At 39.7% G+C, this 27,565-nt stretch overlaps 1 protein-coding gene across 3 annotated transcripts in view; it reads left to right on the top strand.

The window, feature by feature from the left end:
* The first annotated feature begins 955 nt into the window (after window positions 1–955).
* HPSE2 (heparanase 2 (inactive)) overlaps window positions 956–27,565 on the top strand; it is a 632,933-nt gene continuing 606,323 nt past the window's right edge. For all 3 annotated transcript variants that reach the window (XM_055300070.1, XM_055300069.1, XM_055300068.1), the window contains exons 1-2: window positions 956–1,245; window positions 4,241–4,398. In XM_055300070.1, the coding sequence (XP_055156045.1) occupies window positions 956–1,245; window positions 4,241–4,398 (448 nt within the window). The remainder of the gene's footprint in view (window positions 1,246–4,240; window positions 4,399–27,565) is intronic.

Genomic DNA, 27,565 nt, shown 5'->3' with positions numbered 1-27,565 from the left:
TCCAAGCACCGACCAGTTTGCTTTGACTTGTCCTGAGTCAGCATATATTGACATTTTTTCCGTGGTTGCAGGCAGAACAGAGCCACGTGCAACCAACCTGGGCTCTTTTGCCCCTACCAGTGTATAAGCCCTTTGACCGGGTCACTCTGTATTCCTTCTCGCTACCGTTTCCCCTACTGAGGTCAGAGGATGCTCTGTGTGGCTGCTCTACGCATAGCAGAGGTCCATACTTGTGTCCATGAAGTCTCCATCTGCACTCTTATGCTTTGGCAGGAATCACAGTCGCCGCTGAGGACCCCCCTGCAACTTAACCACTCTTACTCCTGCTCCTTCAACTCCCAGGGAAGGGCCCAGAACGGAAGAAATGCCTGATGCTGTCAGGAGAAACCCGCGCACGGCGGGTGCGCACTCTACTCCGGCGCGCCCAGGGCTGGCGCTGGGGCTTTCGTGTCGGGATTGAAGCTAGAACGGCCCTCCCCAGAGCCTCGCTGGGAGGGAAGTAAAAACAAGACGTCCCGCCCCGTACCCAAAACGTTACAACCGTACAGTTTCGGTCCCTCTCTCTGCTTCCTGACCCTAGAGGGTTAAATTAGGAGGGTACAACGCCACCCCTTCCTCCTACTTCCCGCCTCTATCCTCCACCCCCCCCCCACAACCCCCTTACCTTTAAAAAGTTAAAAAATGTCTGCAGTCGAAATCTCTTAAAGGGGCGGTGCTGGTGAACGAGTACTCTTGGCACGAGTCACTGAGAAGGCTGGCTAGGGGCGTGAGTTCGCTCCACCAGCACCAAAACACTGAAAAAAAAAAAGAGAGAGAGAGAGAGAAAGAGAGAGAGAGGGGGGAAAGGGAAAGGAAAAAAAAAGTGGGGGGAGGCAGACAGACACACACTTTAGATAAGGACAATTAGTCACCAGTGAGACCCTGTAGGAAGAGAGGTTTAAATCAGAGGGATTTAATGAGGGTGCTCTGTGCCTTCCCTGAAGCCATGCCCTCCAGCAACTCCCGCCCCCCTGCGTGCCTAGCCCCGGTGGCTCTCTTCTTGGCTCTGTTGTTCCATCTCTCCTTTTCCTCCCAAGTTGGAGACAGGAGACCCTTGCCTGTAGACAGAGCTCCAGGTCTGAAGGAAAAGACCCTGATTCTACTTGATGTGAGCACCAAGAACCCAGTCAGGACAGTCAATGAGAACTTCCTCTCTCTGCAGCTGGATCCGTCCATCATTCATGATGGCTGGCTCGATTTCTTAAGGTAAGGCAGGGGCTTCCATGGATGATTTTTTTTTTTTAAGTAACAACCCCCACCCCTTCCTATCCCCCATTCCAAAGGGGGAAGAAGAAGAAGAAAATCAAGCGGATCTCACAAAGAGAAGAAAAGAGGTTTTCCTCCTCCTGGAATATTTGCTGTGAGGCTTTAACTGGTGATTGAGAAAAGCAATGTTTTCTATTAAGATGCACATGTTTGCAATGCAGAAGGCATTTCAGAAACTTATCAGTTATGACTGAAAAAATGTTGTGCTTACATATATCCACAATTAGCCTCCCTGTCTCCTTCTGAAAAAGAAACAAGAGGTTCAGGGCAGTTACAAAAGCGAAGAAAAAGTCTCGAGCAACAAAGACCCGAGAGGAATGGGTGTGTATGCGTGTGTGTGTGCCTGTGTGTGTGTATGTGAGTGTTTAAGCGGGCTCGCACGAAAGTGGAATTTTCCACGGAAAGATCGATTTGTCAGTTCTCTCCCACTCCAAGACAGAAAATGAATTTAAGCAGAGACTGAGCGATTGGCAGGTTGGATCGGATTTTTGAAGTTTTCTTTTATATCCTCCGCTGTCCTCTCCAGACTGCAGGACTTTGTTAGACGTTTTTTATAGACCGAATGGCCCCCCAGTCCCTCCTCCTTAAATCTCCTGCGGTAACTGCATAGTTTAGTTTTTCTTTAAAGAAAAAAAATTCTCGCTCCAGTCATAGGGTATATAAGGAGAGCCGAAAGGGTACTAGAAATACTCCGGGGATTTTTCCGAGGTCTGAATCCGGCACCAGCGGATCACCAAACCGGCCGGGTGGTTTGTGATCGTGGACTCCTCCACCCCCTTATTCAAGGGCTTGTAATCTAATTGGGCTCACTCTCTTCCTGGGTTGTTGCTGGTTAGCAGTTAGGCAACTACGATCCCTTCCCATCAGGGACAGAGTTGCAGTGTAAAAAAAAAAAATAAATAAATCGTCTGCAATGTCAAATTGAAGTGTTGAGTTATTAAAAAATTCCCTCCAAATTGGATCCTCAGCTGTGGGCTCTCCCGAAGAGCCCCGAGCGCTCTCTCAGTCCCGCTTTTCTGCTCGGAGGCCGCGTCCGCCGCGCGTCTTTCGTGAGTATCTTTCACTCCCGGAGAAATCCATTTTGCTGCTGCCGTGCTCAGCGCCGCGGTCTGCCCGGGCCTCAGCCGGGTCACTGGACGCGGCAGGTAGCGGGAGGCGCCACGTGGAGCGCTCCTTCCACGTGGAGCGAGCATTGCGGGAGCGCGGAGTGGCTGGTGGTGGTGCTGCTACTGCCGCTGCTACTGCCGCTGCGGCCGTTTCAGTTCCTGGCGGTGCCTCCGCTGGGAAGGCGGGAAGAGCTACGCGCGGCCCGGCTTCCTCCTCGGAAGTCCTGTCGTGGAGCAGAGCGCGTCTCTGGGCTTGGCGGTTGGTTGGGGGCGACGGGGGTTTTCCGAAATACACGCCCCACTTGCCTAGCACTACTCCAGCTGCGCGGACTCCTACGGGCTTTTTTCCTTCCTTCTTTTTAAAACCATCTTGTTAAATGCATGGTGCAAAAAAAAAAAAAAAAAAAAAAAAAAGATTCTGGAAGGCAGTTTTTCGGGGAAGAAGCCGTGGCGGGGCGCATTTGCATTGGCTGTGCAGGCTTCCGGATGGACGGTTATTGGAAATGCCTTTTGTGCGGGGCCGTACTGGCGCGGACGGCTCCTCTGCCAGCCACCGGCCCACGCGACGCCCCGACTGCACGCGTCCTAGAACGCAGTCCTGCAGCCCTCGGCTACACGATGTTCGCGGCCGCTGGGCTCCTCCGGGTGGTCACCACTTTTGTCAGCGGCTCTCCGAAACTGCAGCCCCCGGCTTTTTTCTTTCATATCCACCTCCGATATGATCCCGTGTATTTTCTACATTTGGATTTGGATTTTCAGAACCTGAACCAGCAAAGCGTTAAAAATAACTGATAGATCCAGAATTTAACAGTTGCTCGCCTTAGTACTGAGAGTATTTGCACTGCTCCTTCTTTACCCCGCCCTGAAGTAGCTTTTGGCTTTTAAAACTATTTATTTATGGAAATCCTGAACCTAAATAAATGTAAATGCTTTTCTTATGGTGCTCCTCGAACATCCTCCGACAAGCAGGTTCCATGTTTCGGCAAACTTCACTTTTTCCCCAGAGCTTGCTTCCAAAGGGCCCCACGTTAGGAATGAAAAAGAATGGGAATTGAACTCGGAGAGTTGGAGAGGAGTATGTTACCTTTCCTGAAATCAAGGCTGAATTATTTAAGGGACCGAAGAGACACTGCTTTTTACCGTGCAAGGCAGGGAGGGGGAGAGTTCCCAGAAAAGCAAGGATTTATCCCGGGAATCTCTTGTCCAGGGTTTGGGAAGTGGACGCGGTTGTTACAAGATAATGTTAAAGGAAAATCAACTTTAGCATTAAGGGAAAGCAACAACCACCACCACCACAAACTAGACCTCAGGTACCTGGTCTGAGAGAGGAGGCAGGTTTCACCTTATCCACAGAGGCTGCGGTGCCCCTGCGGCGGCGGAGGCTGATCTCGGCTTTCAGCCTCCAGGTTTGGCAGAAGTCGGACCCGGCAGTCCGCGCGCTGCGCGTCTCCGCCAGGAGCGCTTTCCCGGCGGCGGCAGGAGCTGGGCAACTGCGCCTTAGCCGCGCATTCCTAGCAAAAGTGCCCCCCCGCACCCCCCCCCCCCGCGCTGTGTTCACAAACAGACTAACCGTTTGGAAAGAAGTACCTTTGGCGAGCGGCGTCGGGTTGTCTAGGGAGGGGGCCGTGGCCGCCCGGGCGCAGGAGGCGTAGCCCGGGGAGCCGGGCGCACGCGAGATGCCGGGCCCGCGCGGGTGGCGGGTGGGGGGGACGCCGCCTCCAGCCTCCGCCAGGTCGCTCGCGGAGAGAGGGAAGAGGGCCTTGGTCGGTGCCTCGCGCCCCCTCGCCTTCCCCCCGGATCCTTTCCTCTCTCTTTCTCTACCCTTGCAGCTCCAAGCGTCTGGTCACCCTGGCTCGGGGACTTTCGCCCGCCTTTCTGCGCTTCGGGGGCAAAAGGACCGACTTCCTGCAGTTCCAGAACCTGAGGAACCCGGCGAAAAGCCGTGGGGGCCCCGGTCCGGATTACTATCTCAAAAACTATGAGGATGGTGAGAAACTTGCTTCCAGTCTAGCGGGGTGGGGGAAGTTTGAGGATAGGAGCGAGCACTCGCTGTGTGTGTGCGGTGGGGTGGGTGGGGTGGCGGTGGTAGCAGGCTAGGAGGAGAGTCTGGTGGAAGCTCCTCTGTAAAGCTGGTGGCTGCGGGCGAGGGGGTACGGGAGTGTGGGACCCCTGGCGTGGTTACGCAGAGGGGGTCCCCAGCTCGTCCCCCTCCTGGCTGCCGGCCTTTTGCTGCGCGCCTTTGCTCCGAGGCCGAGATCTGGCAGGAGGAACAGTTGGTGGCCAGTGCAATGGGGAGAAGATGCAGTGGGTTTCTTGAGAAATGTCAGACAGGTTCATAGGCTACTAATGGGTCGGGGTCACGTTTCATTCTTAAAATTCTAGAAAAAGGTGCCTGTTTTTCTTATTTCTTGCTTTCCTGAGGTGAGGGTATGGATGATACAGTCTCTTGTGAAATCCCCTTTAAATTTTTCTGAATAATCCCTTTTAGATTGAACCTTTGTTGGTGAAGGTTTGAAAATCCCCACAGGAGGTTCTCCTTCAGGCTGCCTAATCTTAGAGTCGTCTTTTTTTTTTTTTTTAATGGGGTTATAAATGCCAGCCTTTATTCTTGTCAGGATCAAATGAGTTAAGTGTTGGAAGGGGTTTGAAAACTCCTAATCATATGCCAATATGATTAGAGCCCAATATTTTTAGGTTTGAACAGTCTCATTTTTACTAGGAAAAAAATGAAAATGGTATTTAAAATTTTTGTTGAAGGGATGTAGTGTTAATATATATGAATCTTCTTTGTGGGTAGGGAGACATATTTCTTTTAGATAGTCCAGGTGGTAATTGGTGGATCCTCAGCTACCAAGACTGTTTAGATTGTATAAGAGGCTTTGGTGTCCATTCTTGGAGGGTTATCTCTCCCCTGCTGTCCCTTTTCATAAGTGAGCCTCAGTTTTATTTTTAAAGGGCTCAAGGACAGGTTCTTAGAGCTCCATAGAGTTTATTACATCTTGTCTTGTAAATCAGCAAAATGAGGAAATGCTGATGTATATTCTGGAGTTTCACTGAATGGAGATTCTGGAGAGATAGTGGGATCTATTTCAAGGATGACTGGGAAAAAAAATTTTTTTTAAGTGCCAGAATGGAGAAAGAGAGCAAGGCTGAGGCTTCTTGAGTTTAAAGCGTGAATAAGACTTACTCTTACAACATTTGCCAAAGTGTATAGGAGTTTAAAGCTATGTCTTTTCAAAGGTAAATGTCATTGCCATAAAAATGTGGATTGCAATAGATTTTGCTGTCACTCAGCATAAAATGTTGAAAGGTAAAAGATAATCCTGAACAGCAGCTCTGATGGTAATTTGACCCAGGGCCTTATAGCTCCCAGGGTCACTGTCAGCTCTGTGATCAGACATGAGAAGAGAAGGGAGAATATTAATGGTTTTCCTGGTGAAACAGCTCTTCTTGGAATCCATGTGAACTACCACTTCTTTGGCTTGTGAAAAAAACTTGTAAGAGCCCCCAAGAACCACTGGGGGGGGGGAAGGACCATAATAAATTACAGGAATTGGCCTTTTTCTCCCCCAACTTGTACCTAGGATTATATTACCAATTTATTGAGAACATGAGATCTGCTTAAAATGAAGCATACAATTTGTTTCCCTTTGTGAAAGGAGAAAGTGGGCATCATGGGGAAAAAGGAAATTGGCAGAAGGCTGTGCCCTATAAAACTTCATAGAATTAAACAACAAAAAAATCAGAAATGGAAAAGATCTAAGAGGTCATCTTCAATCCTCCCACCACTTCAGGGGCTAGTATAGGATCCTTCCATATGGAATCCTTTTCTTGTTTTGTCCAACCTGGTATTAGATATCTCTAGGAATGTAGTTTTTACCACACTTGTGGGAGAGAGGTCTCTGTCCCATAGGTTTTTGCCAGCATATTTATCCTGAATTTTCCCTTTATAAATATTCTTCAAATATTTACGGTTATTTCCTTTTTGCATTTTTAAAAACATCTGTCTTCAAAATAATTCTGTCTTTGGTGTGTTAGCTTCAAAAAATAGTTTCCTCAAAGCTGTTTTTTTTTTTTAAATCTAGACTACCTGGATTTAGTTTTTTAAAACTTTCTTTAAAGTCTGTACTTCCAGACACTAATCTGTTTTATTACTCCTAGCTGAGCTCCTTTTGATTTATGTCTCCCTGGTAATAAGATGCTCTGAAATATATCAGTATTTGAGGCCTTCAATATACTCAAGGCCTTTTCTGCCCTTTGATCGTCACATATCCTTAAATCAACCCATATTGTCTTTGTTGTTGCATGTTGCACTATAGAATTTAAGGCAAAAATGTTTTTGGTATAGTCTTAGCAATTTTGCAAACATTATACTTTAGTTATCACTTTTCACCCAGTGACAATTATCATCATCATCATGAACATCTTAAACATAATTAGGTCTTCTTAGTAAATGGCCCCATAATAGGCTCTTGGGCATAAGCCCCTTATTAAAAACAAGATGTATTGACTTAAATATAGTACAGAGTAATAAATACATTTTGGGAAATAAGATACACCTTTTGGCACATTATGAAGTTGAATGCTATAGTGAAGGGAATATGGAATTTGGACTTAGAAAGCCTGTGTTGCAGGCCTTGCTCTATCACTTATAATTGTGTGGCCCTGGGCTTGCTTCTATATAGCATATGGATGATGATAATACTTATTGTGCATTGCTTCTGTGAGGCTTTTAAGAAGTAATGTGTGTAAAATATTTTGTCAGTTAGCACTACATAAAGGCTAAGGATCTTACTTATTAAGAGCAATTTCAGAAAATTTCTAAATTTAATATTTTAAAGTGCAATTAAGGAGTGAATAAGATTCAGTGAGACAAATTTATATAGAAGAAAAGAGAATTAGGGAATTGTCTGAGAGGATTAAGGGAATTGTCTTTAAGGAATGGAGATGGACGGATCCCTGGGTGGCGCAGCGGTTTAGCGCCTGCCTTTGGCCCAGGGCGCGATCCTGGAGACCCAGGATCGAATCCCACGTCGGGCTCCCCGTGCATGGAGCCTGCTTCTCCATCTGCCTGTGTCTCTGCCTCTCTCTCTGTCTCTCTGTGACTATTGTAAATAAATGAAAATTAAAAAAAAAAAGAAAAAGGAATGGAGATGGAGAGCATAGGGGGGCTTACTTTTTTTTGTGGTAATGAGAGAAGAGACCAAACTTAAGTTGTGTTACATGCTAACAGTGAAATGAACCAATAGTTCCAGTGTGGGTAAAAAATACACTTTTATGGTTAATTCATTCATATTGCCACTTTGATATGATTTGTTGTTGTTTCCCCCCTGAATTAAGAGTGCAATTAACAAGGCATGTGGCTTATATTTTCCAAATACTTTCTAAGCTTTAGTGCAATTGCATTTTCTCTACTTTCTAAAACCATTGTTTATGTATCACTTTGGGAGAGTCTTTGGTTACTCTTTTAATACAGTAATCTATTCTACTCTATGTTTAGGCAGCTTGAATTTCATACAAACATGGTAACAGTGAAAGAAAAATAGGATTGTTCTTCATACCTTGGAATCTTACCATTTGCCTTACTTTTTGTATACTGCTTATTATGCGTGTCAAAAACAAGGTTGATATTTCTAAAATATTATATTCATTATATCACTCTTTTACCCAGAAATTTTGTTTATTTACAGATTGCGTACAGAAAATGTTCAAGCTCCTCAACTTGACATTCAAAGCCTTTCACATCTCAGTCTTGGCTTACGTTTTATATCCCGTGTTTTCATTTATTTTTTATTACAATCCTACTTGATTTTTGCTCTCCCTAAAGCACCTTCATTATCTCATCCCCATACCTTTGTTCAGCCTCATATCTCTGCTCTGAATGCCTTCTCTTAGCTCTGTTCAAATCTCACCCACTACCCAATTCCTGAAGGCCCATTGTAAATGCCTATGCTCTTTATTTTTTCAGAGCCTTTCCTAAGCATATCATTGCATAGTGATCTCTTCTTTCTCTGGACTGTTGTAGCTTTTACTCTTTATGTTTTTTTTTTTTCGGCTCCATCTGCCTTATTTTGCTCTTTAACTTTTCACATGTGTATGAAAAGTTTTCCTTTCCATTAAATGTTTTACCTTTACAATTACAAAGCAATTTTTTTTGTGGGAAGGGACCATATCTAATTATTGTATATTCTGAAATATCTAGCATTAAATAGAACTTCAGCAAGTATTTTTGAAATATATTGGGTTAAGAATACTATTAAAGCCCTAGGAAAATGGAGGTGACTAATGAAGAATCGAGTGAATTTGTACATGAAGATTCTATTCATTTTTCACCTTCAATACATAGTCTTACAAGTCCATTCTTAATGCTTATTTTTTTTTAAAAGATTTTATTTATTTATTCATGAGAGTCGGAGAGAGAGAGAGAGAGAGGCAGAGACACAGGCAGAGGGAGAAGCAGGCTCCATGCAGGGAGCTCGACGTGGGACTCGATCCTGGTCTGTAGGATCACGCCCTGGGCTGAAGGCAGGCGCTAAACTGCTGGGCCACCGCTTAGTGCTTATTTTAATGACAGTTTGCATTATTTTAACCATGTACTATTATGTAGTCTAAATCGTCTTGATTTTATGCTATGTATTTAAATCAACTTTTTCCCCTGATTTAAAGTCTTGCACTGGACTCAGACTAGTTTTATATTGTATGTTTCTTCTTTGTCTTTACTTTTGCTTTTCCTTGTTAGCCTTACTTAGTTTCTATGTCTGATTTTTGAATTCCCGGTTTAATAGCACTTTTTCACAAACTTCAGAAGTTTTTTTTTAAATCTCCCTTATCTTGAAGATTTTCCCTTCAGAGAGCTTCTCAAATTCTAAATGATGAATGTGAGTGCATTTTTAAAACTCTGAGGTACTCTACAACTGTTGTTCACTTTTCTCCAGGAAGTTTTCCCAGTTTTAGTAGAGGTGAGGTAGGTAATTTTTTTCTATTGCCATGCCATCAATCAAGACATAAGACATAAGAACAGCACAATTGCCAAAAAACTTATTTGCCTTGAACTTACCTACCTTTTGCTATCTCATTTTATTTAAAATAAAGGTTTTATAAAGGTTTCTTGAACTTTGATTATATTTACAAGTATTTATTGGTTACCTACTCTGTTTAGTTTCACACTAGACAAAGAATGGCAGAATATCAAATAAATAAATGATAGTGTCCCAAATTACTGTTATAATAATTGCTGTAGGCAAGATCTACTAATTAGTGTTAAAATAAATAGATGAGGGATGCCTTGGTGGCTCAGTCGGTTGGACACTCTTGGTTTCAGCTCAGGTTGAGATCTCTGGGTCCTGGGATGGAACCCCACATCAGGGTCTGCTTTTGCTGAGGAGTCTGCTTGAGGACTCTCTCCCTCTTGAGGATTCTTTCTCTCTCTCCTTCCCCTTGCTTGCCTTTTCTCTCTCTCTCAAATAAATAAATCTTAAAAAAATAAATAGTTTAATGTACAACTGGGTATTTGCATAGCCTCAAAGCATCTCTCCCAAATATTTATGAATTAATTGTTTTGGTGGTTTTAGTTTATGTCCTTAAATTCTTTGATACTTTTCTCTCTAGGAGGTAGAACTTGACTTTTGTCCCTTTAAGTGTAGGCTGGATTTAATTATTTGTTTCTAAAGAAGAAAATTTGTAAAAGGAAAAATACTAACTTTATAGTGGAGAAACTGACAGACTGTTGTTTCAGCAAAGTGATCAAACATAACATAAGCAGATAAATCATGTGGATAATCATGTATTCCCTGATATGATATGATATGATATGATGAGAAGGTATATCACCTTTTTGATATTCTTTGCAAGAATCCCTAACTCTGTAATTATGAGAAAACACTAGCCATATGGAAAGACATTCTACAGAACAACTGACCTGTACCCTTCAAAAGACACTGTCCCTGCTGTCAGTAAACTAATAGCTTACTTAGTGAGATAACATTTATACTGATAAAATTTAAGAGTAATTCAGAGACAGTATAGAAAGAAGTGCTAAGTGAAACATAGTTTTCCAGGTGTACTATGAAAAGTAAAGGTGATTATGGGTCAGACTTAGGCAGGAGTTAGGTTGGGCCTTGTGAAAGATATGTAGTCTTTAGAGAGGTAGCAACAAGAAGAGAGGACATTTAACTCAAGGGAAAGAGCGTGAAGGCAAAGTCTAAACATGTGTTTGGATAGTAAGGAGACCATCTTGGTTGCATAGAAGGCACATGTTAGGAATTGTCTTAGTTCATTTTGCTAAGCTCTGTTTTTTTTTTAGAGGCCTATTTGCACATTTTGTTGTTAATTCAGAAATGTGATAATTTAAAAAATAGAATAAGTAAAGTACATGTTAGAAATTATTATTTAGGGGATCCCTGGGTGGCGCAGTGGTTTGGCGCCTGCCTTTGGCCAAGGGCGCGATCCTGGAGACCCGGAATCGAATCCCACGTCGGGCTCCCGGTGCATGGAGCCTGCTTCTCCCTCTGCCTATGTCTCTCTCTCTCTCTCTCTTTCTGTGACTATCATAAATAAAAAAAAATAAAAAAATTATTATTTATTTAGAGAGAGGAAGCACAAGCAGGGGGAGGGGCAAAGGGAGAGGAAAAGTGAATCACAAGCAGACTCCTCGTGCTCCATCTCATGACCTTGAGATTAGGATCTGAGCTGAAATCAAGAGTCAGACACTCCACAGTCTCTGCCACCATGCACCTCATTAGAAATGATTCTAAGAAAAGCTCTGAGTGCTCACACTGTGTCTAAATTGAGTTTAAGAAGTTCTAATATATTTTTGTTAGCTCTAGAATATGTAATTGAAGAAGAAAGTATGTGTTTGAGGGAAAAGGTTGGTTGAGTAAATCCAGATTACATTATGAAAATCTTGAATTTTAGGCATAGTAAAATGGCATTGTTCCTATAGGAAACTAGAGGCTATTGTAAATTTTCTTGTTCCATTGGAAAAGGGAAGGATATGTTTTCAACATGGGCAGTGACCTTTGCCTTCTCCCATTCTTTTTTTTTTTTTAAGATTTTATTTATTTATTCATGAGAGACAGAGAAAGGGATAGAGGCAGAGATACAGGCAGAGGGAGAAGCAGGCTCCATGCAGGGAGCCCAGTGCAGGACTCAGTCCTGGGACTCCAGGATCATGCCCTGGGCCAAAGGCAGGTGCTTAACCACGGAGCCACCCAGGCATGCCCCGTTCTTCTTTTCAAAATTACTGCACATGTTCACATACTTTAGCTAAAGTACTTGGTGATGTTTGAGTTATGAAGCATGATTGAAAGACAGATAATTTAAAATTTAATAATTAATTTAGTTCTTACATTATCGGTATATAAAAGAAAGGAAAAGGTTTAAAGATTTTTTAAATTTATTAATGAGAGAGAGAGAGAGAGAGAGAGAGAGAGAGAGCAAGAGCGGCAGAGAGATAAGCAGGCTCCATGCAGGGACCCTGATGTGGGACTTGATCCCAGGTCTCCAGGATCAGGCCCTGGGCTGAAGGCGGTGGTAAACCGCTGAGCCACCTGGGCTGCCCAAAAGGTTTTAGAACTTACTTGGTAAGTTTTATGTTACCCTTCATATAGAATAAAAATAGGCTAGTATTTTATAATACTCATTTACTCATGAATTGACTCGTTGAGCAGATATCTAGTTCCTGTTTGACACTGAGGCAGAGAAGATGAATAAGGCTAACTTATTAATGTCAAATTTCATACTACTGACCTCTTGTCATGTTAGCAGCATCAGTCAAAAGCAGTTTCTGGAGATTTTTAGGCCGAAGAAGAACTTTCAACTTCATCATTTGGCATTTCATGATTTGTCTGCTAGCAACTTTAGAAGGATTTGATTTCATTTAATATTTTATTAAAGGGTGTCAGAAATCACTTGAAGTTTTAAATATGTTTTATTCTGCCATTTAGAAACAGAATGGATGCCTTTTCTGTAATGTTTAAAATTTGGTACCCAAGTCCTGATGTTAGTTGCAGCTCACTGTATCTTGTGAATTTGAATATGCTATCTCAAAGATACAGTCGTTCTGTCATTTAGTCATTGTGTAGAGTGCTGTAGAGTGCTGGAAGTGGTAGAGATCAGGAAACTCTGGGTCTATTATGGGTAGAGGGGGCTTAATTAATTTCAGTGAGTCAGAAGATCCAGTAAATAAATCTTAGATTCACAATCACATCTGTATAATCTATCACCTGGTCAATCCATAGATGTTGTGTATTCCTGTACAACATGATTATGCTGCTGTTGCCAATACCAAATATCTTTACTTTCCTTGCCAAATGAGTTTAAATTCTCTCTCATTTTCTCCCAAGCCCTCCTGGTGGGATGAGTACCTCATAGAAGAAAAGAAATTTCTTTCATGATTCCCTGGGCCTGATCAGGCTGCCAATTACTTGGAGTCAGGAGCATCTTCTGAGACTCCTTCATCAAAATGGATTAGATGTTAAGGGTCTTAACTTTGGTGCTCCTTAATTCCTTACTCAAGTTTTTAGTTATCTTAGTCTGTGTGGCAGTGGATTAGGGACACTGAGAGAGTGTGTGTGTGCGCGCATGCATGTGTGTTTGTGTAAGAGAGAATATATGAGCATGAATTTGGTGTGTTTTATTTCTTGCACTTGTCTGTGGATGGTGATATAGTCAGAATAAATACATATTTCTGGATTAGTGGGTAGTGCTGTATAAGGCATAGATACCTTGTTGAATTCTGATGTCCTTCGGTTTCATGATTTATTGAGTGATATTCAGTTCTGTCAGTTTTCTTCACTTTAGTATAGTGAAAAACAGTGTAATTTTGCTTAATTTAATCAAAATTTGATTATAAACTATATGCCAAGCTTAGTGCTAGATGTTGGGTATGCCAAGAGGAATAAAGCATGAACTGCAGTCTCAAGTGTTCTGGTCTTACACATTTGTAACATTTCATAGTAGTCTCCAAAATTATCTTTCTACTTCAGTCAGATTAATCTTTGCTTAGTCTCTCCACTTTGCTTATATCATTCACCCTGAACATTCATCTTCCTTCTTAAATTCAAAATTTTATTTGTCCTTCAAAGTTGTACCTGTCTCCTCTCCCACTAAACCTTCTGCTAAACCAGTCTGCATTTGTCCCTCCTCATTCTCCGAATTTTTGTGAGATTCTTCTCTGAATACTCCATCTAATTTAGTCCAAGTGCCCCAGAATTTGTTTGATTGACTTAAGTGGACATAATTTTTGTCTTTAGGAATTTACAATTAAAACACACTAGCATTGACATCGATGAAAATCCATATAGAGATAACTATCAACACACTGTGTGGAACAGGTGCCTTAAGTCAAGCAAAATATTTATGTTATTTAGAAACTTTAATGCATGTGTTTTGCTTTTTGTATGGCAGAGAATAAAGAGTAAAAAATATAAGCTGCATAGAGAAAAGATGGTGTGCATATCTGTATCTATATGTTTGTATTGAGGATCTTTGTGTTGTTGGGGATTAAACCAGTACCTTATTTTCACTTGCTCTGGAAAGGCAAAAATGCCAAGAAGGTTGGAAGGTGAGATCGGAAATCTGGGAAAAGGTTAACTGCCCAGATATGGGGTATTATTTCTGAAATAAGAATGGCTGTTTTTCTGTAGCTTAATAATAGTAATAATATAATAATAATATTACTTAACATTATTGAGTGCTTATTATGTGCCAAGTACTATTTTAAACAATTTACATGCACTAGGACGTTTAATTCTTTATCAACCCATGAGAAAAGTACTATTTTCCTCACTTGACAAATGGGGAAACCAACGCACAGAATGGTTAAGTAACTTGCTCAAGACCACGCAGCTAATAAATTGTAGAGCAGAGACTCAATGACGTCAGTTATTAAACCTGCAGACTTAAAAATCTTTTCAGACACATAAGACATGCAAAAAATAATAACAACAAGAACATGATAGGATATATTCAAATGTTATATCATGTAGAACAAGCTGTAAGGACTCTAGGAGTTGAGAGAAGGAGATTGAGAGTTGGAGTAGTCAGGACAGGTGCCTAGGAGGAGGGCTCTTGACCAAGTCTTAAGGGTATATAATAATAATGCTAATAATAACTACTGTTTGCTGACCTCTTACTATGCTTTACATGTTATCTCATTTAATTCTTAAATCAAGCTGATGAGAAACATGAAGAACTCGAGACTCAGAAAAGACATGTGACTTGCTCAAGGTCATAAAGATGGGCAGTTGAAAGAATCAAGATTAGAACCCAGTCCTGTTCTCTCTTTACCATGCTTAGGTAGGAGAGGGATCCTGTCTTTGATTCATTCATTATTTTATTTATTCATCCGTTCACCTATCTGGCCCTCAGAAGCCGTATATTAAACATTGTAGAACATTAAAAATATGTGTGCTCCAGGCCTTCCCACAACGATAATGAAAATCTTGTGAGTTAGGACACAAACTAGGTAAAACCACAAAAGAATAATCACAGAAAGACACATGAAAAATGAAAGATGGTTGTCACATTTTTAGGATGTATTGAAGGAATAGAACAACAACTGATCTAATGGGGAGTAAAACTTACTAGTTTCTCTGGGAAGGAGGTATATTCAGAAGTGGATACATTGAAGAGATTAATAGAAATGGATCAGCAATGTTATTGATATAAGGGAAATGGCAGGATAAAAACCAGAAAATTAAGTATATTTTAAAAAGTTGTTGGAAAGTTATAAACTAATTGTTGGGCAATTTTAGAATTACCTTATTTTTTAAAAAAGATTTTTTTAAATCCATTTGAGAGAGAACAAGTGGGGTGGTGGGCGGTGAGGCAAAGGGAGAAGGAGAAGTAGACTCCCTGCTGAGCAGGTTGCCCAATGGACAAGGGTATGAGGCTTGATCTAGGACCTGGAGATCATGACCTGAGCTGAAGGCAGAGCTTTAACAATCTGAGCCACCCTGGCACCCCAGGATTACCTTATTTTATATTTACAAATGGACCATACTCTGCCTTCAGTTCTAAGCCCAGTGAAACCCTGTGAATGGTAAAGAAAACTGATAGGGATGAGGTTTCAAGAAAATTCTTCCTTTCTAACCTCCCTCCCTGTCTTTCTCTTTGAATTGAGATTTTTAAATTCAAGTGGAGAACACTTTTCTACCCACTTAAAATGAAGAAACCAACAAACAAAGAGGTTTAAATATTCTGCACAAAGTCTCAGGGGTGATTTAAGTAACTCTGTTGTTAAGTGGCAGAGCTGTGATTGGAAGACATTCTCACTCTGAAGTTAGTCATTGTCACTGTCCCTCTTACAGCATAACAGCACCAGGTTCTTCATTCTTCTACCAAGACAGCTTCAAAGGTCTTTCCATTCCACTAGGGGTTTATATTAGCTTGAGTCTGATTTGGAAGTTTGAGAATAGGGCTACGTGAAAAGTATTATTTCCTTTGTGGCTGTTTCCATCTAGTTTTGTCATTTATTTCCTCCTTGTATCACCTCTCTCTGAGACCTGAGTTCCATGTCTCTGTCCTCTCTATCCTGCTGCCTGATTAATCTTTCTGAAGCTCTACTGTCTGCCCAACTAGAAACCTTCAGAGATCTCTTTTGTCTGCTTATTCAAGTTCTCACTCTCCTTCAGCTTTCCAAGGCCCTTGAGGGTTGGCTTGTACTCTCTCTGCCAGCATTTCTAGCCCTTTGATCCCCCACTCCATCATGTGTTGGCCCATTTTCTACCCATTTCTCAATTATTTCTACCTTGCAAAACCCTGCTTACATTTGTCCTCCTTCTCTATGAATTCTTTACTATCTCAGCTCAAAGTGGTTTAATTAATGAATTTACTCATGAAACATTCATCAAGCCTGAATTTCTAAGGCATTTATTATCTAAAAATCACTTCTTTGCTATTTTCATATTCTGTGTTATCTTCTCATGTATCTTTTTGTGTATGTTCATGTAGACTTGGTTCTACCCTTAGATTATAGGTCATTGTAAGAGTAGTGATTGTATCATTTCTGTAGTCTCTATAATATCTAGTAGAGTGCCTTTGGCATAGTAGCTCTTCATCACATACTTGTTGGCTAATAATTTGCCATTTATTTGGTAGCTTAGTACACTAAAGGGAATAAGCTTTCTTTCATTCATCGTTTCTGCTTTTTTTTTGAAAATAGGATATTTCTAGTGAATGCTTAACTTCTTAATTCATATTTTTACTTTTAAAGATTATGCTTTTATTTATTTTATTAATTACCAATATAATACAGGCTCACTAGTATAAATTCAATAATACATATATCAAATCACCCCCAATACCACTTTATAGATATAATCACTCTTAATAGTTTGGCATGTATCTCTTCAGACCTTTTTTTTTAAGATTTTATTTATTTATTCATGAGAAACAGAGGGGGCGGGCAGAGACATAGGCAGAGGGAGAAGAAGACTCCATGCAGGGAGCCCGACATGGGACTAGATCCCAGGTCTCCAGGATCATGCCCTGGGCTGAAGGTGGTGCTAAACTACTGAGCCACCCAAGCTGCCCCAGACCTTTATCTATGTATACAGCTGTATATAAACTTTTAAATATATAATTGGGATCATATTGTACAACTTGCTTATCTAGATAATATTTTAGTCAGTAATTATGGTCAGTTTTTTAGTGAGTAAATGATCCATACGTGGATGAGCTGAAATTTAACTATTCTCTTTAGTTCTTTCATTGGTACTTTTTTTCCAAGAACTTCTGTTTGGTATTTGTCCATAATTTCAAACAAAGCAGTGCTGTAGTGTCATATTTCTTTCTCCACATTGGAACTTGATCTAAATTATTTATTTTCCACTAATGTCTTTTTAAATACCCTTATCCATTTTAATCCTTTTAGCTATAATACATTCTTTGAATAAATGTCAAGAAAACAGTCACAGCAAAACTAATTCTGCGAGTCAAAGTGTGGTTTCATTTAGTGGAATACTGCTTTGTGAGGTTTTGGATACAGATGGAAAGTGACACTCAAAATATTTTGAGCTTTTGTTCAAATATTATATCACTGTGTGATTTAAAAGAAATCCTAGCTGAGAATTTCTTGATTTTCTTTGAATGTCACTCATCTCATTAAAGTTGCTCTGTGAATTTGAATATTAGTTAGCCAAAGAAGTGAGATTTATGAAGACCTGGAATAATGTTTTGCTAGGAACAGGTAGCCATTTTTGAAGACCTCCCTAATCTCTTGTTTACAAGAGAAAAATCATTACATTTTACATCTGTAATTTTCTTTTTAAAGATTATTAAAAAACCTCTGATCCTTAATAAGGACTGTGTATAATAGGTTTATTTAAAATTTTGTCATTTCCATTTTATAAATAAGAAAACAGTCTCAGGGAAGTTGTTCAAAGTTACATAGCTTTTAAGTAGAAGAGCTGGAATTAGAATTCAGCACCTCTACCTTCAAGCCTGATACTCTTAAATAAGGTATCACAGCTAATGATAGTCCCTCACTGCACTACAGTGAGCCACATGGGCACTAGTATTCTTCCATGATTGGGTCACTCTGCAGCAAACTCTCTGGGAGGCCAGAATGGGTCTATGGCTTTTGTGAGAGGGTGTGTTTGCTTGAAGGTGTGCTGGGGTCCAGTTTAGTCCTGGGTTCTTGTGTCTTTTTGAACCGTTCTTCATTGACAACGCGGTGGACAGGCCACAGAATGCTATTATTGGAGATACAGCACCTGAATCCTAGACTCCCTTTAGACCAGATCCAAACCCAGGGTAAGTTTAGAAATAATCCAGAGAATGGGACCAGGGGACTTTGAGAGCACTCTGTGGGATGCCAATATCTCTGAGGAGACTTCCAGCAAAAAATTGAAAAGCCTTTTCAATGTAGACATTCATTAGCTATTACAGTGCACTCAGTGAAAGGGTGGAGGAGTCTGTTTCATTTACCCTGAGGAGGCCCATAGTAAGTAGGCAGAGAAGTTAGAAATAGAACATGAGTTTTTGGTGTTAATAGTTACCAAACCATGCACAATTAAAAAAAAATCTTTGTAATCACTTTTGAAATAAATCTATATGTATCTCTCAGTGCCTTAACAGGTATGCTGTTTTCGTCTGGGTGTTTATTTCCTTGCAATTGTTGAAAAGACAGATTTTGAATTATTTGCCTGGCCATTGTGAATCCCTTTGGAAGAGTAGACTCAGGTTAAATCCAGTGAGATGTAAGATTCAAAAGGAACTCCAGGACAGGCTGAGCCAAGTTAAAATCCACAGGTGAAACTAAACACGTAACCTAAAACCATTACACAAGTAAATGCTATTGTTTCATAGACCATTTGTAGAAGCAAATGAATGGCACCCCAGTCCAAAGGTCAGGATTTTCAACAACTCACAACAGAAAACTTACACTTATTAAATGTCTTCACTAGGGGTTTTTGTGTTAGTAGATGACTGAGGTCTTTTGTTTCTTCTGTTTTCCTCATGGCAATAAAGTTGAAATTTAGCAAGCTTTCAAAATGAAATTTCTCGTAGAAGTTATAACCACAGGTTTTAAGCTTTCATCACCTAAATGTGGAACAGAATGATTGAAAACTTGGGGGGAGGGAGAAAAAGAGTTGAGGACACATGTGGTGTGTATCAGGAATCCGTGTAAATCAGGGAGGTGTGGTAGGGGGATTTCCTGTCTTACAGTACTGCTGAAACAGTGCTCCCCCACCCTCCCGCAATACATTCCAAATGAGGGTGCTGGCCTTTTCCGACACCTTGCAGAGATGGCTTACCCCTTCCCTGACACACTATAGTTTCCTTGAAGCTTCATTCAATCAACAGTTTGCTGCTAGGAAACACTCATCCTGGGGATAATGCATTCTTTGATTGTGTCCTTTCTTTGGAGCCTCTTGAGTTTGGCAGGTACCTTCCCTGTAGGGTGGGGCCAGACATTTGAGCCTGTTCTTTTTTATTCTTTCTCCGGAACAATTCATTTTTCAAATTTCCAGGTATGATGATAATAACTACTGATTATTGAGTACTTACACATTCTAGGTACTGGGCCAAAAGCTTTTCAAAGATGATCAGATTTTTTTCTTTCACACCCCCTGATGCAGATACTCTTAACTGTCCCATTTGAATGAAACCTAGAGATGTTAGTCAGTGGTTCTCAATTCTGGCTGCACAATAGAATTAGCTAGAGGAGCTTTAAAAATATCAGGTCCTAGACTAATTAAATCAATCCCTGGGGAGAGACTAAGGCATTGTGATTTTTAAAAATCTCTTCAGGTACTTCTAAAGTGCACAACATGGTAAGAACCTCTGGGTGAAGTGATTTGCCTAAGGTACCCTTTCTGGTCTGTTGTGGAGTTCAAACCTAGGCAGTCTGACTCTAGAGCCCTGGCATAGCCAGCTCTACTGTAGTGATGCCTAAATTCTAACATGGAACGCAAGTCACCTGGGGATCTAGTAAAAAATGAGATTCTGCATTTCTAAAAGACTCCTAGGTCTTGCCCGTGCTGCTAGTTTGGGGACCATACTTAGAGTAGCAAGGCTTTTCTGCTAGTTATTAATATTACTGCCTATGGTAGCCAGATGCAGAAAATGTTCACTGAAAGGCAGCAGCAGGATGAGGAGCTGGGAAGGCCTTCTCATCCATTTTACTTTAGTGATGATGGCAGAGATCATGGGCTGATTATATGAACTTTTCAGTTTTTTCCCAGGGCTAAATGACCTGTTTGAGAATATTTCCATGTTCTTGAGAGCCCTTCGAACTTCAGGTCTGTGACAAAACTAGTCGTTAAGGCATTTTCACATTTTAGGTAGGAATACTGGGTGTAATTGCTAAGTTGGTCAGCTTTCAAAACTCTTTTTGAAACAGGAGTTTAGATAGATGATAATTTACAAGAAATCCTTGAATTTTCAGTTAAATGTTCATTCAGTAAAGATTTATTAAGTACCTTCTATGTAGTAGTATTGCAATCTCCCAAAGGATACAAAAATGATTGGGATATATATAGTTTTTCCTCTGATAGAACTTAAGACTTAGTAGGAAAAAATAACATATACAATAGATAATGATAATATAAAGATGAATAGACAAATTACAGAGGAAGAAGCAGTAAAGTTTACCTGAAGTACCTGAGAACAACTTCATGGGTATCACCAGACAAATTTACTGTTGTTATTTCTGGTTGTTGTAAATGTTTATAAGAATTTAGATTATTAGACCATGCTGAGATTTCTTAAGTTGTTTCTATATTACAGAATGGCTTTATAATTTTGAGATTAAGGGTCTAGGCAATTATCATCAATAGCATGCATAAAAATAGACAGTAGGGATCCTTGGGTGGCGCAGCGGTTTGGCGCCTGCCTTTGGCCCAGGGCGCGATCCTGGAGACCCAGGATCGAATCCCACATCGGGCTCCCGGTGCATGGAGCCTGCTTCTCCCTCTGCCTATGTCTCTACGCCTCTCTCTCTCTCTCTCTCTCTCTCTCTGTGACTATCATAAATAAATAAAAATTAAAAAAAAATAGACAGTAAGTGTATTTTCCTCTGGACACAGTATCAGTAACATTATCAACCTACACTACATTTATTGAGTTCTACCAAGGTACTATAGGCATTTCTCATTTAATCTTTTTATTTTATTTTATTTTATTTTCGTTTAATCTTTTAAAAAAACACTTTCATTGAGATACAATTTGCATTCAGTATGATTCACATACCATTTATAGGATATACTTCAATGGCTTTTAGTATATTCACAGGGTTGTGCAATCATTACCACAATCAATTTTAGAGCATTTTAATCACTCTAATAGGAAACCTTGCACTGCTTAATTATCTCCCCCGGCCCCCCCCCTCTAATCGAGGCAACCACTAATATATCTTTATTATCTTTGTGTTTGCCTATTCTGGATATTTCATATAAACAGAATTATATAATATGTGGTTCTTTGGGACTTATTTATTTTTATTTATTAAAAATATTTATTTATTTTTAAAGATCTTATTTATTTATTCACAAGAGACACACAGAGAGAGAGAGGCAGAAACACAGTTAGAGGGAGAAGCAGGCTCCATGCAGAGAGCCCAATGTGGGACGATCCTGGGACTCGATCCCGGGACTCCAGGATCACGCCCTGGTTCCAAGGCAGGCGCCAAACCGCTGAGGTTTGGGGATCCCTTATTTATTTATTCATGGGAGACACACAGAGAGAAGCAGAGACATAGAGAGAGAAGCGGGCTCCTCACAGGGAGCCTGATGCTGGACTTGATGTGGCACTCGATCCCCAGAACCGGGATCACACCCTGAGCAGAAGGCAGACGCTCAACTGCTGAGCCACCCAGGCGTCCCAGGGACTGATTTCTTTAGCTTAGCATAATGTTTCTTTTTTTTTTAATAAATTTTTTATTGGTGTTCAATTTACCAACATACAGAATAACACCCAGTGCTCATCCTGTCAAGTGCCCCCCCCCCAGTGTCCGTCACCCATTCACTCCCACCCCCCGCCCTCCTCCTCTTCCACCACCCCTAGTTCATTTCCCAGAGTTAGGAGTCTTTATGTTCTGTCTCCCTTTCTGATATTTGTGGGAAATAGCATAATGTTTCTAAGGCTTATCCTTATTGTAGCTATATTAGTACTTATAGCTTTGTATTGCTGAATAATATCCCACTGTATGGATATATCACATTTTGTTTATTCCTAAAAGAATATTTCTTTTAGTTCATGTGTAAAATGAAGCCTTTTTGATGTAATGCCAACTGTCTTTTTTTGCTTTTGGTATTTCTCACTTTCCCTTTGTTCTTATTGTCGATCTTACTGTTTTAGGCCTTTTACTAAAATGGTAACCTCTTAATTGGTGTCAGTGCCCTAATTTCTTTGAAAGAAAGAGAATAAACAGTTCTTGAGCACCTGCCCTCTGCAAGGTACTTTATATTACATCTCATTTATTCCTCAGAGATTTTCCAAATATTCTCATTTAAAGATGAGGAAAGTGAAGTTAATCTATGTTTTTTTTTTCAACAATACATGGCTATTCCCAATCCTTTTTAGAATCTTATAATATCTAGTTCAATGATGCGTAGTGTATGGTAAAAAATGCTTACTTACTTGTATTGAATTCTTGTTTTAAACACACTCTTACAACATTTAAAAGCCAGAGAGGGACAAATGATCTTCTTACAATAAAATAATGATGCCTAAGGATGACTCACTCCACACTTCATGGTAGTCTGGACCTCTCCCTTGTATCTCTGCCCTTGAATGTATGGTGGTGTTTTAAAAATCACTGTATTAGGGACCCCTGGGTGGCGCAGCGGTTTGGCGCCTGCCTTTGGCCCAGGGCGTGATCCTGGAGACCCAGGATTGAATCCCACGTTGGGCTCCCAGTGCATGGAGCCTGCTTCTCCCTCTGCTTGTGTCTCTGCCTCTCTTTCTCTCTCTCTGTGTGACTACCATAAATAAAAAAAAAAATCACTGTATTATAGTGGGTCTGAATATAGTATGTGCTCAATAATATTTGTTGAAAGAATAATGAATAGGTTAGGTTATGGTGGTCTGGAATCCATTACAATGGAAAACAAGTCTTTAACTCCTGTAACTGGAATGTAGTTGTCTTTCTAGGAGTTGTTTCTGTATCTGCATTTGCAATCAGCATTAACCAAGGGAGCCCTCTAGTCTACAGAGAATGTTTAAGTTTAATATATTTAAATATTCACATGTAGAAAATAGAGGTCTTGAGGAGCTGCAGCTTGCATGTGAAGAAGGAGTCTTACAACTTGAGAGTCTTGCTGTCTTAGAGCTAGTTTGTTTATTCAAAAGGAAAGAAGTATGGGGAAAAACTGAAAACAGACAAAAGCTAAATGGACAATTATTTTTAGTAATTGGATATGACGAGAGAGTAGAATTCCTAGATTCTGTCCCCAGCCTGGCAGCTGATTTCCTCCACTATTTCCAGTCCCTGGCTTGCTCCCCCAGTGATCTCATTTGTTGTACATGTACCACATGCCTGTGGTAAAGGCATGGAAATGAGTGTTGTAAAATCTTGATGACGTTGGTAGGCTGATGAGTTACCACCATGGAGACCAATGTCATGGTCATCTTCTGACAGTTTTGATTTTTTGGAAGTCAAAGGTTTCTGAAAATAACTGTGAGCATAATCTGAGAAGTAAAATTTGGGGGGAATGAAGAAATACAAGGTAGATCTTGTTTTATGCATATATTAATCTTTGATCCCTTTTCTAGTTTTTAGTTATAGGAGTATTTAGAAATGAAGGGATGCTCTTTATCTTTTGTTTGTTTCAAAAACTACTGAATGTTTGGGAATTGATGAACTAAAGATAATAATCATGTGCCATTGGGGCAGTCCCATTTCCAATATACAAAGGCCATTTGGGAACCAGTTGTAAAAGGCTTTCTTTGAGAGGTGAAGTTGGATTGGAGTTTAGGATCAAATTGTGGAAGGCAATCTGATAGTAAACTTGAGAGTTAAGTTAAGGGGTTTGGATTTTATCCTTTAGGAAATAGAGAATCAAGGAATGATTGTAACTAGGAAAATTAGGTGTGATATTTTAGGGAGATTTATCTCATGGTTCCTCACAGGACAGAATATAAACAGTTGTAGATTTCTAACTGCAGAGGGACCAATGAGAGGCTTAGTGAAAATATCCAGGAGTGAGATGAAAACAGATTACATTAATGAAGCAGCAGTGGGAAAGAAAAAAAATAGTTAGGGAGTCATTACAAAGAAAATTGACAGAACATGGTAATTGATTTGATATGCGTAGTATCCTTTGCAATTAATTTGTGTTCCAGTTCAAACATGAAAGGGAGAGGGGTGGGGGTTTCGGTTTTTTTTTTTTTTTTTTTTTTTTTTTTTTTTTAGAGTAACTGGGATCAAAGAGTGCTATAAACTGAGGGATTAATAGCATTGGCATGAGTCAAACTTAATTTTTAAAAATTTAGTGAGTGCAGAGCAGGTTTTTGGCTCTGTGAGTTCAACTGGAAATAATCCCCCTTTCCACTATTTATGTATGTATGTATATCTTCATTTATTCATTCATTCATTTAACCTGATTTCTTTCCCTAAAGGCAAATAAAGCCAAATTGGATGAGGTTAAAAAAAATGGATGAGGATGGGGTTAAAAAAATGTTTCCAAGTATTATTAGTATATGGGCAGAAAACACTTTTGTATTTCAGCCTTTCTCAGACATTTATAAAATATGTGACAGATAGGTATGAATCTAATTAACCTGTAGGGGATATTTTCTTTCCTGTAGCTAATCTGCACTGTTAAATCTACTCTGTTGTGCTACAGTTATATGTTCTTGCTTAATAGAGACTAGATGTGTGAGTGGGTGTCCCAGTTCTCCTATTCCTTCTCCCACTACCTCTTCTCCTCCTCCCTCTCCTTCTTTTTCTATGCCTGTTTATTACTAATGACTTTTATTAAACATTTAATATGAGTCAGATGTTTTATCCACATGATACCTACTATTTTACTTAATTTTCATAACCATTTTATGAGGTGTAAGAAACATTTTTATTATTGCACACATGAGGAAGCTCAGGCTTAGAAATGTTTAACTTGTTCAAGATTGTACAGCTAGTAAGTGACAGAACTAGGACAGGAATTCAGATCACTTTGATCCTAAAGCTCTGTTATATCTAGTAAAATATTTCAAGGTACATCTCCAGCAGATATGTGGGGAGCATCAGTATTCCAGCTAAAAATGAACAGTACAATATTTTTGAAACTCCTAAAGAAAAATGTGATTATATGGGTAGCCCCAGTGGAATAGCGGTTTAGTGCCGCCTTGGGCCCAGGGTGTGATTCTGGAGACCCGGGATCGAGTCCCACATCAGACTCCCTGCATGGAGCCTGCTTCTCCCTCTGCCTGTGTCTCTGCCTCTCTCTCTCTGTGTTTGTCTCTCATGAATAAATAAATAAAATCTTAAAAAAAAAGAAAAAAGAAAAATGTGATTATAGGGGCAAGGAATTATTTATAAAATGTTGGACACTAGTTTTCTAGGTGCCTAAATTACTTTGCTACATATTGAACACATTTTAATAAGTCAGTGATTAATAGTAATGAGTCACTCTTTGCTCAGGTAGGATTTTTAAAAATTGTGGTAAAAAACACATAACATAAAATTTACCATCTTACAACTAATACACGAATTCAGTAAAGTTGCAGGATACAAAATCAACCTACAAAAATCAGTTGCATTTCTATATACTAATAATGAACTATCCAAAAGGAAATCAAGAAAAATATCCCATTTACAAAGCATCAAAGAGAATAAAATACTTAGGAATAAAATTAACTAAAAAGATGAAAGACTGAAAAGTACAAAACATTGATGAAAGAAATTAAGACACAAATAAATGGGAAGACATCCTGTGTTCATGGATTGGAAAACTTAATTTTTTCAGTTTAAGTTTCAAACTTTAAGTTGCCCATACTACCCAAAGTGATCTAAAGATTGAATGTAATCCAATTAGAATGTAATCTCTATCAAATCCCAATGGTACTTTGACATCTCTTTTGTAATAAAATATATTACATTTCTTTTTTAAAAAGATTTTATTTATTCATGAGAGACACAGAGAGAGGCAGAGACATAGAGGGAGAAGTAGGCTCCCCACAGGGAGCCCAATGAGGGACTCAGGACTCAGATCATGCTCTGAGCTAAAGGCAGATGCTCAACCACTGAGTCACCCAGGCATCCCAATATATTAAATTTCTTTTAGGTTGTCTAATTTGTTGGCATATAGATTTTCATTATATTTTCTTACATTTGTTTGTATTTCTGTGGTGTTGGTTGTTATTTTTCCCCTTTCATTTGTGATTTTATTTGAGCTGTTTGTCTTTTTTTTTATGAATCAGCTAGAGCTTATCACTTTTGTTGATCTTTTCAAAGAATCAGCTTCTCATTTCATTGATTTGTTCTATTTTTTCTTTTTTAATTTCCATATCATTTACTTTTGCTCTAATTTTTATTATTTCCTTCTTTTTCCTGGTTTTGGGATTTTTTTTTTCCTAGCTCCTTTACGTGTAAGGTTAGGTTGTTTGAGATTTTTCTTGCTTCTTGAAGTAGTCCTGTGTTGCTATACAATTTCCTTTTAGAACTGTGTTTGCTGCATTCCAAAGTTTTGGTACTGTTGTGTTTTCATTTTTGTTTGTTTCCATGTTCTTTTTGAGTTCTTTGACTTCTTGGTGGACCTACTTATTATTTAGTAGCATGTTACTTACCTCCCTGTATTTGTGGTCTTTCCAGATTTTTTCTTGTGGTTGATTTCTAGTTTCATAGCATTGTGGTCAGAAATGGTACATGATATGACTTCAGAGGAGATAGGTGGGACAATAGGGGAAATAGGTGATGGGATTAAGGAGGGAACTTGTGATTGAGCACTGGATAATGTATGGAATTGTTGAATCACTCACTATATTGCAAACCTGAAACTAATATATACACTGTATTTTAACTATACTGGAAATAAAATAAAACATATATCACAAAGCTACAGTTATTAGAGCAGTATGGTACTGACATCAAGACAGACACATAGAACATTGGAACACATCAGGCTCCCCAGAGGGAGCCTGCTTCTCCCTCTGCCTATGTCTTGTGCCTCTCTCTCTGTATCTCTCATGAATAAATAAAATAAAAATCTTAAAAAAAATTTCTAGACCAGTGGAACAGAATAGAGACCCCAGAAATAAATCCAAGTATATGTAGTAAACTGATCTTCAGCAGGGATGCCAAGGATCCACAATGGGGAAAGGCCAATCTAATCTCTTCAACAAATGGTGTTGGGAAAACCAGATATCCACTGGATATCCATATGGGAAAGGGTAAAATTGGATCCTTATCTTACATCATGCACAAATCGACTCAAAATGGGTTAGAGACTTAAATATAAGACCTTAAACTGTAAAACTCCTAGAAGAAAATATAGGGGGAATGCTTCATGACATTGGTTTTGACAATGATTTCTTGGATAGGACACCAAAAGAAAAAAAAAAAAAGATGAGAGGGATTACATGAAACTACAAGTTTCTGCATAGCAAAGGAAACAACAGAGTAAAGAGACATCTTATAGAATGGAAGGAAATATTTGTAAAGCATATATCTGATAAGGGGTTTTTATCCAAAATGTATAAGGAACTACTTC

The sequence above is a fragment of the Nyctereutes procyonoides genome, unplaced genomic scaffold (assembly GCF_905146905.1).
Source record: "Nyctereutes procyonoides isolate TBG_1078 unplaced genomic scaffold, NYPRO_anot_genome, whole genome shotgun sequence".
Classification (NCBI taxonomy): Eukaryota; Metazoa; Chordata; class Mammalia; order Carnivora; family Canidae; genus Nyctereutes; species Nyctereutes procyonoides.
Note: the sequence above shows the minus strand (reverse complement) of the source record. Positions and strands in the feature narration are given on the sequence as shown.